This window comes from Balaenoptera acutorostrata, chromosome 3 (genome assembly GCF_949987535.1).
Source record: "Balaenoptera acutorostrata chromosome 3, mBalAcu1.1, whole genome shotgun sequence".
NCBI classification, from domain to species: Eukaryota; Metazoa; Chordata; class Mammalia; order Artiodactyla; family Balaenopteridae; genus Balaenoptera; species Balaenoptera acutorostrata.
In genome coordinates this window covers 94,695,015-94,709,632 of record NC_080066.1, presented here as the reverse complement: position 1 = coordinate 94,709,632, position 14,618 = coordinate 94,695,015, and the positions used below count along the sequence as shown (strand labels likewise).

Sequence of the window (14,618 nt, the reverse complement as noted above, 5' to 3'; positions counted from 1 at the left end):
TGTCTTTTCTTGTTTGCATTCTGATCTTGGGACTTCCTCTTTCAGTGGCTGCAGCTCACCATGTATGCCTGAACCAAGCTGGCCTCATCCAAGGCCATGCAGGATCACTCAGGATTTCAATTTCACCCAACAGAGCTAGAGCCACTTACCTCAAAGGACACAGTAGCTGCACCCCCAGACCTCCAGGCACCTCATCGGTCTTGTTCCTCCTCTACTCACTTCCTTCTCAGCCTCAGGGTATCTGTCCATCTGTCATGCCCAGCCTCACCCTTTAGTTAAGGAACGGGGAAGGGAGAACAACTCTGTCCCTGTGCCACATGGAGGCAAGTGTCTCTGTCTGCCTCAGCTAGCCACGGCCCAGTGACAGCTTTGCTTGGAGTCTGAGTGGCCTCAGCTCTGAAGCAAATACTCCCTTTAGCTTGCCCTCGGCTGTTCGCAGAAGCATTTGCCAGTGGCACTCAACACTTCCTGGTGCTAGAGCCCTCTATCACCTTTATATTCTCCCACTCATGGGACAGCAGCCCAATGAGCATTTGGTTCTGCCTGACTGTTTCAGGATGGGCCTGCTCCAGAGTAAACTAGCTCAGTGGAAGAGGGTTGGACACTTCGGGTTATCTGACTCATAAGTTTGGTTGCATTTTGAAAAAAGTTGATCTAAATAAAGGCACCTGTATAGCTGGCTTGATCGTGTTTTGTTTTCTCACATTTAGATGTCAGCCATAGCAGGGATAAGTAGCTCCAATCTTACCCATCATGTATAGAGAGCCGTAGTTTCAGAACACAGCAATGGAAAATACACACATACACAAATAAATCCTAAACCCCACTTTAATCATGCCTTTTGCTATTTCTTGAGCACAGGAATCACTCAAATACTTTCCAAGATACATGAGGAAAGGAAGGGGAATAGCTGTTGGTGTCTAGATCAAGACAAAATGGGTCACCTATAACCAGAGGGGCCAGTTACCTAAGTGTAATGGAGCAGAGATAAAGTTTTTAATCCTAGTTCCTCCATTAACATTGACCTACTGTATGACCTTGGACAAATCCTTATACGTAGCTGTCTGCCGAGCTTATCTGGACCATGATCTGTGGCATATCTACAACCATCTTTCATTTTCTACCCAATTTCCTTCTTGTTCTCTATACCAATGTGGAAAAGAAGGGTTTGGCTATGAATATGCAGATAAGGTAACAAAAATAAACAATTAGTAAAAGTACTTTATTTTCCCCTTATATTTGCTTTATATCTTGCTTTACAAAGTTAGGAAGTTTGCAGCTTTATACCAAAATGTAAGAAGGCTAAGCTATTTGCTTATAAACATTTTTGCAGTCAAGTGTCATCTGATTTCATTCGTCTAACCCATATTCAATTAAAAAAAAAAATCAGACACCAAGGGTGCTGGCACAGCTCTAGGGCATATATTTCTCTTGAGTAGAAAGATCTTCAACAGCCTTTCCTCCTTGATTCCCTCCTCCCCCAATTCAATTGGGCTACTACCTTGAATTTAGAGGAAATCTGGGAAACGTTAGTCACCATGTGACCCAGCAAGGCCACATACTTGGGGGTTGGAGGTGAGGTTAGAGGTTATTGTCTGGTAAGCAGTAGGTTTGGTTTAATCAGGATTTCACATCCACTTGTATATGGAACTCCGTATAAGTATATGGAACTTCGTATAACCCAAATCATCTCTACCACAGCTTCTAATTCTAACCATTAGACAGCTTCTCTGAAATCCTGAGGAATCTGATGATTTGGGGCAGGGATAAAATCACTGTTTTAACAATGTGGCAGGCATGGCCTTCTTAACAGTTTTAGGAGTTCTCCTTTAGGTAACAGGAACAAAATTTATAAGACAGCGTATATAAATTGCAAACCAGAGGGTACATGCTGTTTAAATCCCACTTCACAATATACTTTCATTTCCCCTCCAATGAATTCTCTTCCATAAAATATACCATACCATTCCGCTAAGTTTTGTACACCTACTCCTACCAAACCACCCACATACCTAGTCACTAAAGTTGTGCACTGTATAATCTACCAAAAAAACAAAAACAAAAAACCCTTTGTTTGGCAAATAATCACTTAAATGGCAGTGATGTTGCCTATAAATTATAGATAGGTCAGGAGCTAAACACTCAACTGCTAACTCTTCTGAGGCAGAAAAAAAATTCTCCACAAAAGCAGGAGTGTAATAGCAATGACGTTTTCTCAAATTCAAGTAACATCAGGTCAAGATAACTTTGTATTGTGTTTAACTGCTTTATACTGAGTAGAGCAGTATACCAAAATTTTGAACCTGATTAAAATTTCAGGATAAAACTTGAAGTGACTGATATTTCATCAGAATAAACTGCCATTAAAACCCTAGCATATGCACACAAAAGGATTTATGCTATGGTTTTCTTGTCTTCTAGCTGTTAGAAGTAAACACAAGTAATTAAAAATAACATTCTAAAAATGGCCTCCAATTCCTTATAAGAAATGAGTTGTGTTTTGTCAGGTCATGTAACAATTTCCTTCCTCAACTAAGTACTAAATATCAGAGCCAACACAAATCCCTGAGCCACTGCTCTACTCTGAGGGGGGAAAAGAAGGCCAGAATCAGCCAAGACATTGTAGAAGACTTAAAACAAGACTTTTGCATAACTTTCAAGACACTTAAAAGTAATAACATACAACCATAAGCAGCCAAGATGCTTATGGTGCCTTTATTTCTAAACAGATGGCTACAACAGTGCATTTAGGGCAATATACTAACCTGGTGTTAAACGAATTTTACACATTCTTGAAACAAAAACATTATTGCCACAGCTTCAAAGAAAATTCTTGTGAAATGAGGAAAAGTATTACAAGCATAGGTGCCCACACGCATACACATGTACAAGGAACATCCACAACTGCACACATAAAGGCAGATAGACTGTGCACGATTCTATGAAAGTTAAGCTCAAATCAGTTTTTACTGATTCTATCAGTCTGTTCATACCTACAACAGCTCCCCATGACTGCCCAACACCTCACATACCCGCTTCTAGCTGTACAGAGGCTCCACCACTCTCATCTTTTCAGACATGTCCTCAGGCAGGACAGAAGGGCACCTACGCAACAGAGTATGCAAGACTTCCTCAGCACACTGCCCAGCCAACGTGGAAATGTGGGTTCACTTCAGCCCAAAGGAAAATGCCAGGTTTAGCAATAAATGCAAACGTACTTTCCTGGGAATCACCATTCCCAAACCCACAGAACAGCTTAGCTTCTCTGGTCACCTGTACAGGAAATGGGGTGAGAGATGGGAATGCTTGCTCTCAGACAGAAACAGCACACATAAACTTTATGCAACAGGATCTTCTCTGTTCTCTCTCAAATATCATGCAAATCTCAATAGTGTGGTCAACACAAGAGTTCTGCCATTCATAAGGACAAAAGTAAATAGCTTGTGGAGCCATTCATTACCTAGATGTAGCTCCTAGATTAGTTCTTAATGGTTTTTTTTGGATCCAGTAATAACCACTGGAGGCTTCCCTGGAAAAAAAAACACCTACTTAGTCTTACACACAATTCCAGGGGGTTTGGATACCCTCTTGAAACCTATCCATGAACCCCTGGGGAAGTCCCCCTGCCCCAGAGCCTGAGTGAAGACATGTGAGTAGAAGTGTGTGCACTAAGATGGGTGGAGATAAACCTAGATGCTCTGCAGTCCTAGGAAAGAACAGGCATCACATCTGAAGCTTGGTATGTGGCGCTGGGCTCTTCTCCCTTTTCCTCTCTCTCTCTGTAGAATCTTTCAGAGTTTTGAGAATCTAGAAACAAAAGGCTGGAAAGCAACACCTCCATGGCTTCTCTTAAGAGTCCAGAGAAAATCCAAAAACAAAGCGGTCTCATGAAGGCTTTGATCATTTGGCTGCTCTCAATGGACAGGTAGGGTCTTTCCCTTCATCCTACTCCACCCTTCCTTCCCAGCTAGTGGGGGAGGTGAAGGCAAGACATTGGTCTTTAAGAAGCCTGCTTGAGGCCTTGAAAACTATATTCAGATGCTTTATCCTGACTCCCCCATTTGGGTACTGCGGGTGGGTGGAAAGTACCCTGTGAGCCCAGAGGAAGTACATGATGGCTACTGTCAGTCTAGGCACAGCCAGAGAATAGAAGAGTGGGGTTTGGCAATGAAGTAAATGAAAAGGTTTCAAACCCACAGCCCGCCTGGAGAGTCAGAAGCTGGAAAGAGAGATAAAGGTTATACCTCCAGTTAGAACAGCCTGCCAATGCCTGCAGTGAGTGCCCAGGTCTAACAGTGAAATTTCCAAGTAGACATTAGGTCTATGCACTGCCTTGAACTGAGCACTCTATCAAAATCTGCAGAAGTTCAATAGGAAGTACTGTCTGTAAGGACTTGTCATTACGTGATTTGCTGCCTGAGTTCCTAAAATATAATCAGCAGAGCAGTTACTCTAACTGTTAAAAACCTACTGTGTGTCCCTTTAGCATTTAAAGCCAGCTCTGTCTATCTACAAAGAGCATACTGAAACACACTGTACATAATTGTTAAGAAAGGAAACTATTTGCTTCCAATTTAAATATCCAGCTGTTACAATTAACTGATTGTAATAATTAAGGAGAAATTAAAACTGATCCTAAAAATCTAGGATTGGACAAATTTGTACTTAAAAGCCTGCCTATAGGTTTAAACCATCATAAGAACAGAAACTAAAAATCACAGACTGAAATCAATAAAATATACATATGATTAGGGTCAAACTGGGTAGCCAATTAAGATCTGTATCTTTAATAAACATCTGGAGAACACCAGTAGCATAAATTACTATATGCCATGCTGTCCCAGAAGAGTATGGTTCCTTAAAAATCTGTTTAAATCTGACAAACCTCCAGCAAGAACTTAGAAGTGTAACCTATCATCCCATAGAGCGGTCCAGACTTATGCTAGTGGTAAGCCTGGCTAGTAACCACTCTCTCCTTCCCTGATTCACTAGGGAAGGGAAGACACTGGCCTGTGTAAGGGGCTGATGTGAAATTAGTTCAACTAAAGACTTCCCAACATGGGAGGCAAAAAACTTCATGAATCAATTTTGCTGTCATCCTCAGCATGTCGTTCAATGTGTCCTGCAGCATCCTAGGAATAAAGGGAAAAGGGCCCATGAGAGAAAGGATGGTAGTAGGACAAGAGAAAGTCAAAGCCAGGGAGCTTCACAGGTACATTCTAAGATCCACACATGAAAGGTAGTTAGGACCCAGCACTCTAATTTACATGGAACTGCGCACTTAAAGATGAGTTCTTAACAAGAGCACTGTAATAAACCTCTAGGTTCAGTTACTGGACTGGAAACATGTGAAAACATTCTCTTTAGGCTCTTTCTCAAAAACTACCTATTCTTCATTTGAAACCTCATTAAGCTATCCACCAAATCCCTGGATAGTAATAAAAAGAAAAATCCCTACACTCTCCCTGTTTATTGCAATTATGAACATTCTAATAAGGCAAAAAAGGTTTACTGAACCCTGCTCTGAGCAGTCAAATGACCCCAGGTTGACCTCAGATCCCACTGATGTACCTGTTTGGATCCTTTCCTAGCAGTAAAAAAAGCATCACAGTTCTTCCAGCGACATTTCAGAGTTTGAAAGTTCGGATTTGTATGGTCAGTCAGCAAATGTTGTTTTAAATGATCTATAACGCCAAATATCAGAGAGCAACCATGCCACTGGAGAGAAACAGAATGAAAGGGTAAGTTATAAAGAGCATAGGAAACATGCAATGAGCATATTCCTCACTTGCATCCCGTAAGTAAGCCCCTATTCTTTAATTTATTCTTGGCTAGAAAATTCGACAAAGCCAGAGGCAACCAAATTAAGTATCAATTTAATGAGAAACTTGAAAAGACTGGGAAGTCTTCTGACAGTGTAATATTTTGAGAAGGCAAAGCACTATTAGGCAAAGGCGGCCATTACATCATTAGATAAGGAAGCTGTTAGCAAATACTGACGGACAAGTTACATAAAATTCAATTTAAACCATACTTATGCTTTATCTTGCCATCATAAAATAAATGAGTTTCTTAGTCCATTTATTTAAGAAAGGCAAAGAGCTTTCCTGCAATACTTTAAGGGTTATTTTTAACAATTCTAAGAACTGTTGACTTGTAAACTTGAAAATACAAATGTCTGATAAAGAAAACTACATTTGTGGAAATACTTGTTGTAGAAAACTGCCAAGGAAGCCTGACTTTACTCACAAGTTTTATTACTTGAATCAAGTCTTGTGATCACCTTTTATTTTTACTGTATTATAAATGTGGCTATGTTTCAACTGTTAGTCAGAAAGCATAAAGACTCTTTGTCTTGGCTTTTTTTCCCTACGGGCTTGTAAGAAATCCTATGATTCTCATTCTAACATGTTCATTTCTAAAAAGTAATGCAAATTTGAGTTTTTCCTCTGTAAGCACTATTCCATCACCCCAGCTTTAAAACCAGAAGGTATTTTCCTCGTTTCTCTAGGTAAGTGAAGTCTATTTGTATATTCTGGAGCCTGTTGTACTAGATTTTGCTTGTCTTCACTGAGAAGACTAAAAATCAAAGATAGTGATGTGTAAAAAGCTGAAAAGTAATTAGGCCAGAGACAAACCCAAAATCAAATTTTAAAATGGAGGGCATCCAGTTCATTTCATCAATGCTGAAAAGGAGGTCAGGGTTTAGGGAAAAAAAAATTCAGTGCCATCAACTTTTCTCTGGTCACAACTAACTATTAGAACTGATGAAACAAATTAAGGCTTATAAGAAACAGTGTGAAAGTTTTGAGGGTTAATCACCAGCTCCCACCCAAAAACAAAAACCACTCAATTTAGCCTAGTAAACTGAGGTTTAAAACTTCAAAAATGCAAATTTTTATCTGCCTATTCCTCAAAAACCAATGAGGAACAAACCAAACTATTAATACATGTAATGCCTGAGGAATGGGTAAAGTATTGTGGGCAGGTCATGAAAATAAGCACTTCCACTTTTCTTTCACACACTTCTGTACTGTTGATGTTTTTGTAGGCATGTATCAATAGAGTAATAAAACAAAATTAAAAACATAAAAGAGATAAACTCTGAGTGGATACTTAAATATACTTTATATCTAATCCTAAGATTAGACTTTTCATTACAGAAGTATGGAAGCATTTTATGTAGTTTTTAAAAAATAAGCTTATTTGTCCTACAGTGGAAGGCAAAAGTAGACGCTCAATATAAAAATGCTAAACCGATGATAATGAAGATCTATAAATTGGCCTGGGGTTGTGCAACATCTAAGTCTGGTGACAAGAACAGTTTCACTCCTTACCCAGCAGCGGTAATTCTGCATCAGATTTAGCCTCACGGCCTGAATACTGCCATCGTAACAGCCAGTATAAATCTAGAGAAAAAGGTTTATCACATCAGACCAAAACAACACACAATAAAACTACTACAATCATCCTCAAAATAAGAGTCAAAAGTTACTGGTAGCAGCTACAACAACAAGAAAACATAAACCTAAACCCAAACCAGCCCCAGAGTACCATAATGGGAAAGTATCTTGTAGATCTTCTAGTCTGGACACTTCGAAGCTGTGCTCCTTAGAGAGCCACTCTTGGGATTGTGGCTGAGAGTGGAAGTGGCAGGGATCAGAGGCACCACTTATACTTTAACTGGTGTAGCTCTGGCTTCTACTGGGCATTGCATATTAGGCATCTGTATTTCATTGGAACAAAAGGTTCTACTGCTTAAAGTCTGAAAAACATCCATTCTGGTTCAACCTCAAAATTTAAAAATAAAATAAATCAAGGATTAGCAGGGTTACATGAGTTAGCTTCTACTTTTAGGTCTGCTATAACTATGCCACACTGGCCAAATCTCCTGACTCTATTCCAATGTACTGTCCAGATCATAATGTCTCTGAAAAAAGCACCACTCAATTTTATTTTTTTATTTTTGGAAACATCTTAAATTTACCTTCTATTTAATGGTGGTATTATATTTTTTATTGTAATTATTTTAGCTCTTATTAAAAATGGAATATTCAACAGCATTACTGGGTTCTCAATATTATAATACCAAGAGATAGAAAGACATTCAGTAATGAGGCATATCAAAAACAGATATCGGGCTTCCCTGGTGGCGCAGTGGTTGAGAATCTGCCTGCCAATGCAGAGGACACGGGTTCGAGCCCTGGTCTGGGAAGATCCCACATGCCGTGGAGCGGCTGGGCCCGTGAGCCAAAAATTACTGAGCCTGCGCGTCTGGAGCCTGTGCTCCGCTACAAGAGAGGCCGCGATAGTGAGAGGCCCGCGCACCGTGATGAAGAGTGGCCCCCACTTGTCACAACTAGAGAAAGCCCTCGGACAGAAATGAAGACCCAACACAGCCATAAATAAAAAATAAAAAAAATAAAAATAAAAATAAAAATAAAAATAAAAAAAAATAAAAAAAAAACAAACAAAAAAAAACATATCATCTTTGGAAGTGACAAGTAGTAACATTATTAATAGTTTGCACAATTTTTAGTAAACACATTCAAAGGCAAATACGTGGCACGGCAGATTATACTCACCATACTTTTATGGATGGTCATACACATAATCATGTCTTTGTGTCCTCCGTATACTTGCAATCGATCATGGGACTTGGGTGGAGGGGGAAAAAAAAAAAAAAGAGAGAGAATTAAGGTTATTTATACCTTGTGTTTAACAAGCATAGTCCCTGAAGGCCTTTGAAAGGTTTAAAACTACACCTGAGGTACCAAGCTGAAGTACCAGTAGCATGTTAACAGAAACATAATCTAACAACTCCTTCTCCTCAAGGGAAGAGCTGGTAACTGGAAAAAATAAAACCAATTTCTGTGTAGTGTCAAAGTCTCAAACCTGAAATTGCACACAGAGAGAATCAGATAGGTGTTACAGACTACAGCTGCTCTCCAGAAACCATTTAATTTTTAACACGTGTGAGCCTTACCAGGTATCTCAGAGTAGTGTTTCTGAAAGCGTCCTCCAAGGACCAGCTACTTCATAATTATCTATAGCACTTGTGAAGAACGCAGATTCCTGAGATCCACCCCAGCCTTTCCATATAGAAAAATCAACACCAAATCCAAATAGACAGTCTCCCCAAGTCATTCAAGCAAAATACTGGATCTAAATTCTACCTGTAATTCATAGACACGAACAAATTTATCCAGGCAAGCAGTCACCATCACTTTTCCTAGGATATTCACCACAGTCACTGCATGATTGTGACCTTTATAGATCCGTACAAGCTCACCAGTCTGCATCAGAAGAGAGATAAGAGTCACTAGACTGAACTTCAAGATTCCTTCCGACTTTTGAGATTTATAATTCTGTAATTCTAGAAGACATAATTCTGAGACTACTTGTACACACGTAGCTGTACTAATTTTAACAGATGAAGTACTCCCACAAGCATTTGTTACTTATACAAAATGTATGCACTGTACCTTTTTTTAAAATAAATTTATTTATTTATTTTTGGCTGAGTTGGGTTTTTGTTGAGCGTGCAGGCTTTCTCTAGTTGTGGCGAGTGGGGGCTACACTTTGTTGCAGTGCACAGGCTTCTCATTGCTGTGGCTTCTCTTGTTGAGGAACACTGGCTCTAGGTGTGTGGGCTTCAGTAGTTGTGGCTCACGGGCTTTAGAGCGCAGGCTCAGTAGCTGTGGCGCACGGGCTTAGTTGCTCCGCGGCATGTGGGATCTTCCCGGGCCAGGGCTTGAACCCATGTCCCCTGCATTGGCAGGAGGATTCTTAACCACTGCGCCACCAGGGAAGCCCTGCACTGTATCCTGATGGAGAGAACCCCAAGTCACAGAAAGAGAAGGGCCACAGCTCTGTGTGTACGTATTTTATAGCTTTTGAAGTATATTCACTTTTATCATTTCACTGGATCTGGACAACAAGTCCCTGAGGCTGGATAACCCCCAGGTTTACAGACTAAGAACTGAGCTTCAAAAGCAGCCTCTATGACCTGAGCAGAGTCTCTTGGCTGTTTTTACTTGTGCTATTTTAAACTGCGTATCATATCTACTTTCTTAGAGCCTCAGATGCTCAATTTATCTCATGTTTAAATGAGGCATTCAAACTAAACCTTACATAAACTTTGAGTCTATTCCCCACTAAGAATTTTGATGAGGTCAGAATTTCTACAGTACTTAATATTATCCAAGAGCTTACGTGCAGGGATTATTATTAAGTCTTTCACTAGAAAAAGGGCTTAATTTAAATTGCAAGAGGTCTGAGGAATCCTTCAAGCTTTAATCATCATTCTACTAAAGATTTCTTTACACCAACATGGCTTACGTGAATGTTGTGGGCATGGACTGACTGATCACTGGAACCACTGAACACAAGGTCATTCACCACCTTAAAGAAAAAAAATTCAGTTAATGAGATTCGATATAATGTTATGAGTTTCTAACTTGTAATACACATTAGCAAATTCTACTTCCCACCCTATTTTGAGATGAGCATGAACGAGGTATGAAATAAGTTTCTCAGACAAATTTTCTGAACTGAAACTTATGTGCTGCCACCAAGTACTCAGATGAATTGACAATGTACTATTGGGTTTGTTGCTGCTTCGGAATGATTACGAAGCAGCCTAGAAGGACATTCGAGTATATCTACATTCTACAATAAGATACAATTTTATTTGTCTCTTGGTTAATATATTAAAAAACAGTATGTCCCGTGGTAATCCAGGCCTAAAGAAAAGGATCGTAGGGACTTCCCTGGTGGCGCAGTGGTTAAGAATCCGCCTGCCAATGCAGGGGACACGGGTTCGAGCCCTGGTCCGGGAAGATCCCACATGCCGCGGAGCAACTAAGCCCGTGCGCCACAACTACTGAGCCTGCGTTCTAGAGCCCACGTGCCGCAACTACTGAAGCCCGCACACCTAGAGCCCGCGCTCCGCAACAAGAGAAGCCACTGCAATGAGAAGCCCGCGCACCGCAACAAAGAGTAGCTCCCGCTCACTGCAACTAGAGAAAGCCCATGCGCAGCAACGAAGACCCAACACGGCCATAAATTAAATAATTAAAAAAAAAAAAAAAGGATAGTAATCTGTATTCTAAATAAGGTATTAGACAACATGGGAAATTTCATTCACACCCTTCTATTTGTACCAGACAATGAACTCCTATTTTTTGCACTATACTTGCCTTCATGCAGAGAATGGTTTTGCTGTGGCCCTCCAGAGTTCTAAGGAGCAGGCCATTCCGTGCATCACGTACACTAATGGTACAGTCGTAAGACCCCACAACCAGCAGCTTTCGGGCACCTTCCTGAGCTGTGGCAAGACAGCTGACAGCCCGAGGGCCATGGCATTCAAAGATTTCAAGTCGTTTGTTGTTCTGAAAAATACACCACCATTATATGAAGTAAAAGCAACTTAGTTGGAAAAACTCAACATCAACTAACCCAAATCACTACCTTGATACAAACTCTAAATTCTAACACTAGTAAGTTCTCATATCTACTCCCTATCCCTAATTCCCCAACCTCTGCCATTCCTATTCCAATACTCTCTGTATTCATGACTCCTTCCTTCCCGATTCTAGTAGGGACAGTCTTACATTATAAACTCATTTCTACCTTTGACCCGCACTATCCTGACCATAATTAGAATTTGGTTCTCTTTTATGCCCTCTCTCACTTCCCTTAAGTTAATGATAATGAATGATAAACCTTTTTTTCATATTTGAATACACTTTCCATGCCACAGACCCAAGAACTCTCACTGTTTTTTTGTCATACAAAATTTATGCACTCTGTCATGGTTGTTTCCAAAACTCTCTTTGAGAACTACCTTCTTAGACAATCAGAGTCTCTCATTCTCCACCTTTCTGTTATTCTGACCTTCTTCTGACTTCTGGTTCTATGTCTATCTCTCATGACATCATTAAGTTAAACTACAGAAGCCTTTGTATCAGTCAGAGTGGCATGGTCACATCCTGAATTCCCAAACACTCCTTTACCTCAGATTTTAGACTTGCTTCCCTCATTCCCAAACCAAACTTGTTCATAAAGTTTCCTACTTCCCCAAAACTCTAAAAAGGTAGTTTAAGGTGCGTGCATGAGATAAAACTCCCAGAAACTAGGCAAGAGCAGCAGCTGGGAGCCTACAGAGCTGAGCATCAATCTCAGTCATCTTGAGATGCGGGGGAGACAGATCAATGGAGTTCAGGGCCCAGTGGTGGGAAGGCCCAGGTAAACAGCCCTGGCTTTCTGTTGAGCCCCAGAAAGCACTGCGTTCCAGGAATATGGGCAAAACAGAAAAGGCCCAGCCCTAACGAGCCTTCAAAATTCATATCTCTGCAGAAACTCTCAAATCTCTGTCTCAAGGTCCATCTTTGCTGGAGCTTTTCAACCATTTAAAGACCATTTCAAAAAAATAAAAATAAAGACCATTCCCATTTGAATTTGTCATCATCTTGCCCCAAAACTTCTACCTACCTTTGATTACATTAATCTCACAAAATAGAAGAGAACTGGGTAATTACCAAGTTTTATCCTTTAAAATATTTTAAATCTATTCTGTCTTCATTTCTATTGCCCTAACCAAATCTAATCTAGGTTGTTAGCACTTTGCATTTAGAATGCAAAAACCTTTACTAATTACCCTTCTGTGATCTATTCATATCTAGTGAACCAAATAATCTGACACTTGATTATATATGTGCTAGTTTCTTCTAACTTGATTTTAAGCTTCTTAAAGGCAGAAACCATGACATATTTTATTGAATTCCTTATAAGTAGTTCCAGCTAGCTGGTAGAGAGATAGTAGGTACTAACTAAACATATGATACTGTAATAAGGCATAACACAGTAACATTCTAACACACTGTTAAAAGATGACCAGATGGCCTCGGGATAGAATGCTACAACTAACTAGTAACCAAACCTATCACTTCTACCTCCAATTACATCTTTTATCCATTCTCTTCTCTTCACCTTAGTCTAATCTTTCATGTCAGCTGCCATAACAAAGTCTCCTAAATGGTCTCCAAGCTTCTACTAGTACCAGTATTTTCCATCCTGTTCAACTCCAGAGTGACATTTTCTAAAATACAAATTAGATCATGTCTCTCTTACTTTAAAGCTTACAAGTCCAACTACATTAACAAAGCACACAGGGCCATCAAGAACTGTTCCGTATTCATTTCCTAAGCCTTATCCTGAGACCTAGCATGTAATAGTGCTCCATAAAGGTTTGCTCAACAAATGGATTTATATTTGGGTCAGGAAAGAATGAGGCCCACAGGCATGAAGGCAAACCTTGACTTAGTTCAAGTCAGGAACAAGCTACCCTCATGAAACCCTAAATCAGTTCCAAACCACATCAATGTCATACTCAAAGGAATTTAAGCTCATTTCATGGTATCATTCTTAAAATGAGACAGACTAGTTTAACCTATGACTCATTATTTGGCCCCAAATCATCAGGCCTGGTTTAATTTAGTAGAGTTACACTTTGGTCCTGGCACACTCGGGCCTGAGCAGACAGAATGCAGCATCTTGTTTCACTTACAACAGAAGATAAATTTTTGAGTAGCGGCTAATTCTGTTGCTTTCTCAAACACACACAAAAACAGGAAAACGTCTGCCTTCAACTTCTTCCCACACACACTCACACCATTTTCAAGCGGCACGGAAATTCAGCCTTCTCTCCCCAACCACTAACCTTTATGTTGAAGGTGACCACAGTGCCATTTGCCAGTCCTGCATAGAGAATTCGCCACCTACTGTGGAGGCAGAGAACCCGGTCTTCCAGCTGTAACTGCTCCACACACTCTCGAGTCTGATAAAAGCACACAACACCTGATCAGCAGAGGTTAAAGGCAAATAAGATGTGAAAACAGTCCTCCTGAGAACAGAGTGTGAAATGATTTTTTATGAGGAAGAAAATGTAGTGTCCTCTATTTTGTAGAAGACTACCTTAGACTGTCTTCTGCTTCGAAATATGTAGCCAAAGACCCTCAAGCTGTAGGTAATATAGTAATCAAATATAACTTCTAATGTTACCTATCTTTCTAATTTGGAATGTAGAAATTCTTCAAAGGGCACTATGGATTGGGTTCTAGCCTCTTAAATTAAGTAGCCAAAGATAAAGTTAAAGCTGCACTTGACATTTAAAAAGGAAAATAAAGATTATAGTTGTATATCTGATAATTGCGTTAATCAAATATGCACTTTCCTGCAATTGATTCTCTATTTTAATAGCTCCCAAATGCCTCCTTCAAACCAGTATCAGGTTAGCTGGTCTATAATTACCCAAGAAGCTTTGAAAATATATAGAACCCCAAGCTTCACTCCAGTCCCTGAGATTCTAATTCAGGCCCCGGAATATGTGTTTTTAAAATTTTCCTTCGTAATTCTGATGCATATCCAGCCTATACAGACACAGTGTGAACTGACCTTCAAGAAACCATTTCCATGAATTTCCAGAACTGGGTTATACTGATAAAATCTAATTACCTAGAACCTAGAACAGGGCCAGTTACATAGTAAGTGCTCAAGATTGAATGCTATTGAATGATACTAAGTGACTAAAGCCCCAAGTTTAGCTTTTTAAAGAG

The 14,618-nt window shown here is 39.9% G+C and overlaps 2 protein-coding genes across 10 annotated transcripts in view; one reads left to right on the top strand and one right to left on the bottom strand.

The window, feature by feature from the left end:
* LOC103005791 (calpain-3) overlaps nt 1-680 on the top strand; it is a 128,703-nt gene extending 128,023 nt beyond the window's left edge. For all 7 annotated transcript variants that reach the window (XM_057544756.1, XM_057544755.1, XM_007173607.3 and 4 more), the window contains one exon: nt 46-680. In XM_057544756.1, the coding sequence (XP_057400739.1) occupies nt 46-72 (27 nt within the window). In that variant the 3' untranslated portion in view covers nt 73-680. The remainder of the gene's footprint in view (nt 1-45) is intronic.
* A 130-nt stretch (nt 681-810) lies between these two features.
* The window catches only part of ZNF106 (zinc finger protein 106), a 62,448-nt gene continuing 48,640 nt past the window's right edge, over nt 811-14,618 (bottom strand). For all 3 annotated transcript variants that reach the window (XM_007173606.2, XM_057544753.1, XM_057544752.1), the window contains 8 exons: nt 13,724-13,840; nt 11,202-11,393; nt 10,342-10,404; nt 9,177-9,296; nt 8,586-8,657; nt 7,338-7,409; nt 5,572-5,718; nt 811-5,132 (listed from right to left, as the gene is read on the bottom strand). In XM_007173606.2, coding sequence (XP_007173668.2) covers nt 5,076-5,132; nt 5,572-5,718; nt 7,338-7,409; nt 8,586-8,657; nt 9,177-9,296; nt 10,342-10,404; nt 11,202-11,393; nt 13,724-13,840 — 840 coding nt within the window. In that variant the 3' untranslated portion in view covers nt 811-5,075. The remainder of the gene's footprint in view (nt 5,133-5,571; nt 5,719-7,337; nt 7,410-8,585; nt 8,658-9,176; nt 9,297-10,341; nt 10,405-11,201; nt 11,394-13,723; nt 13,841-14,618) is intronic.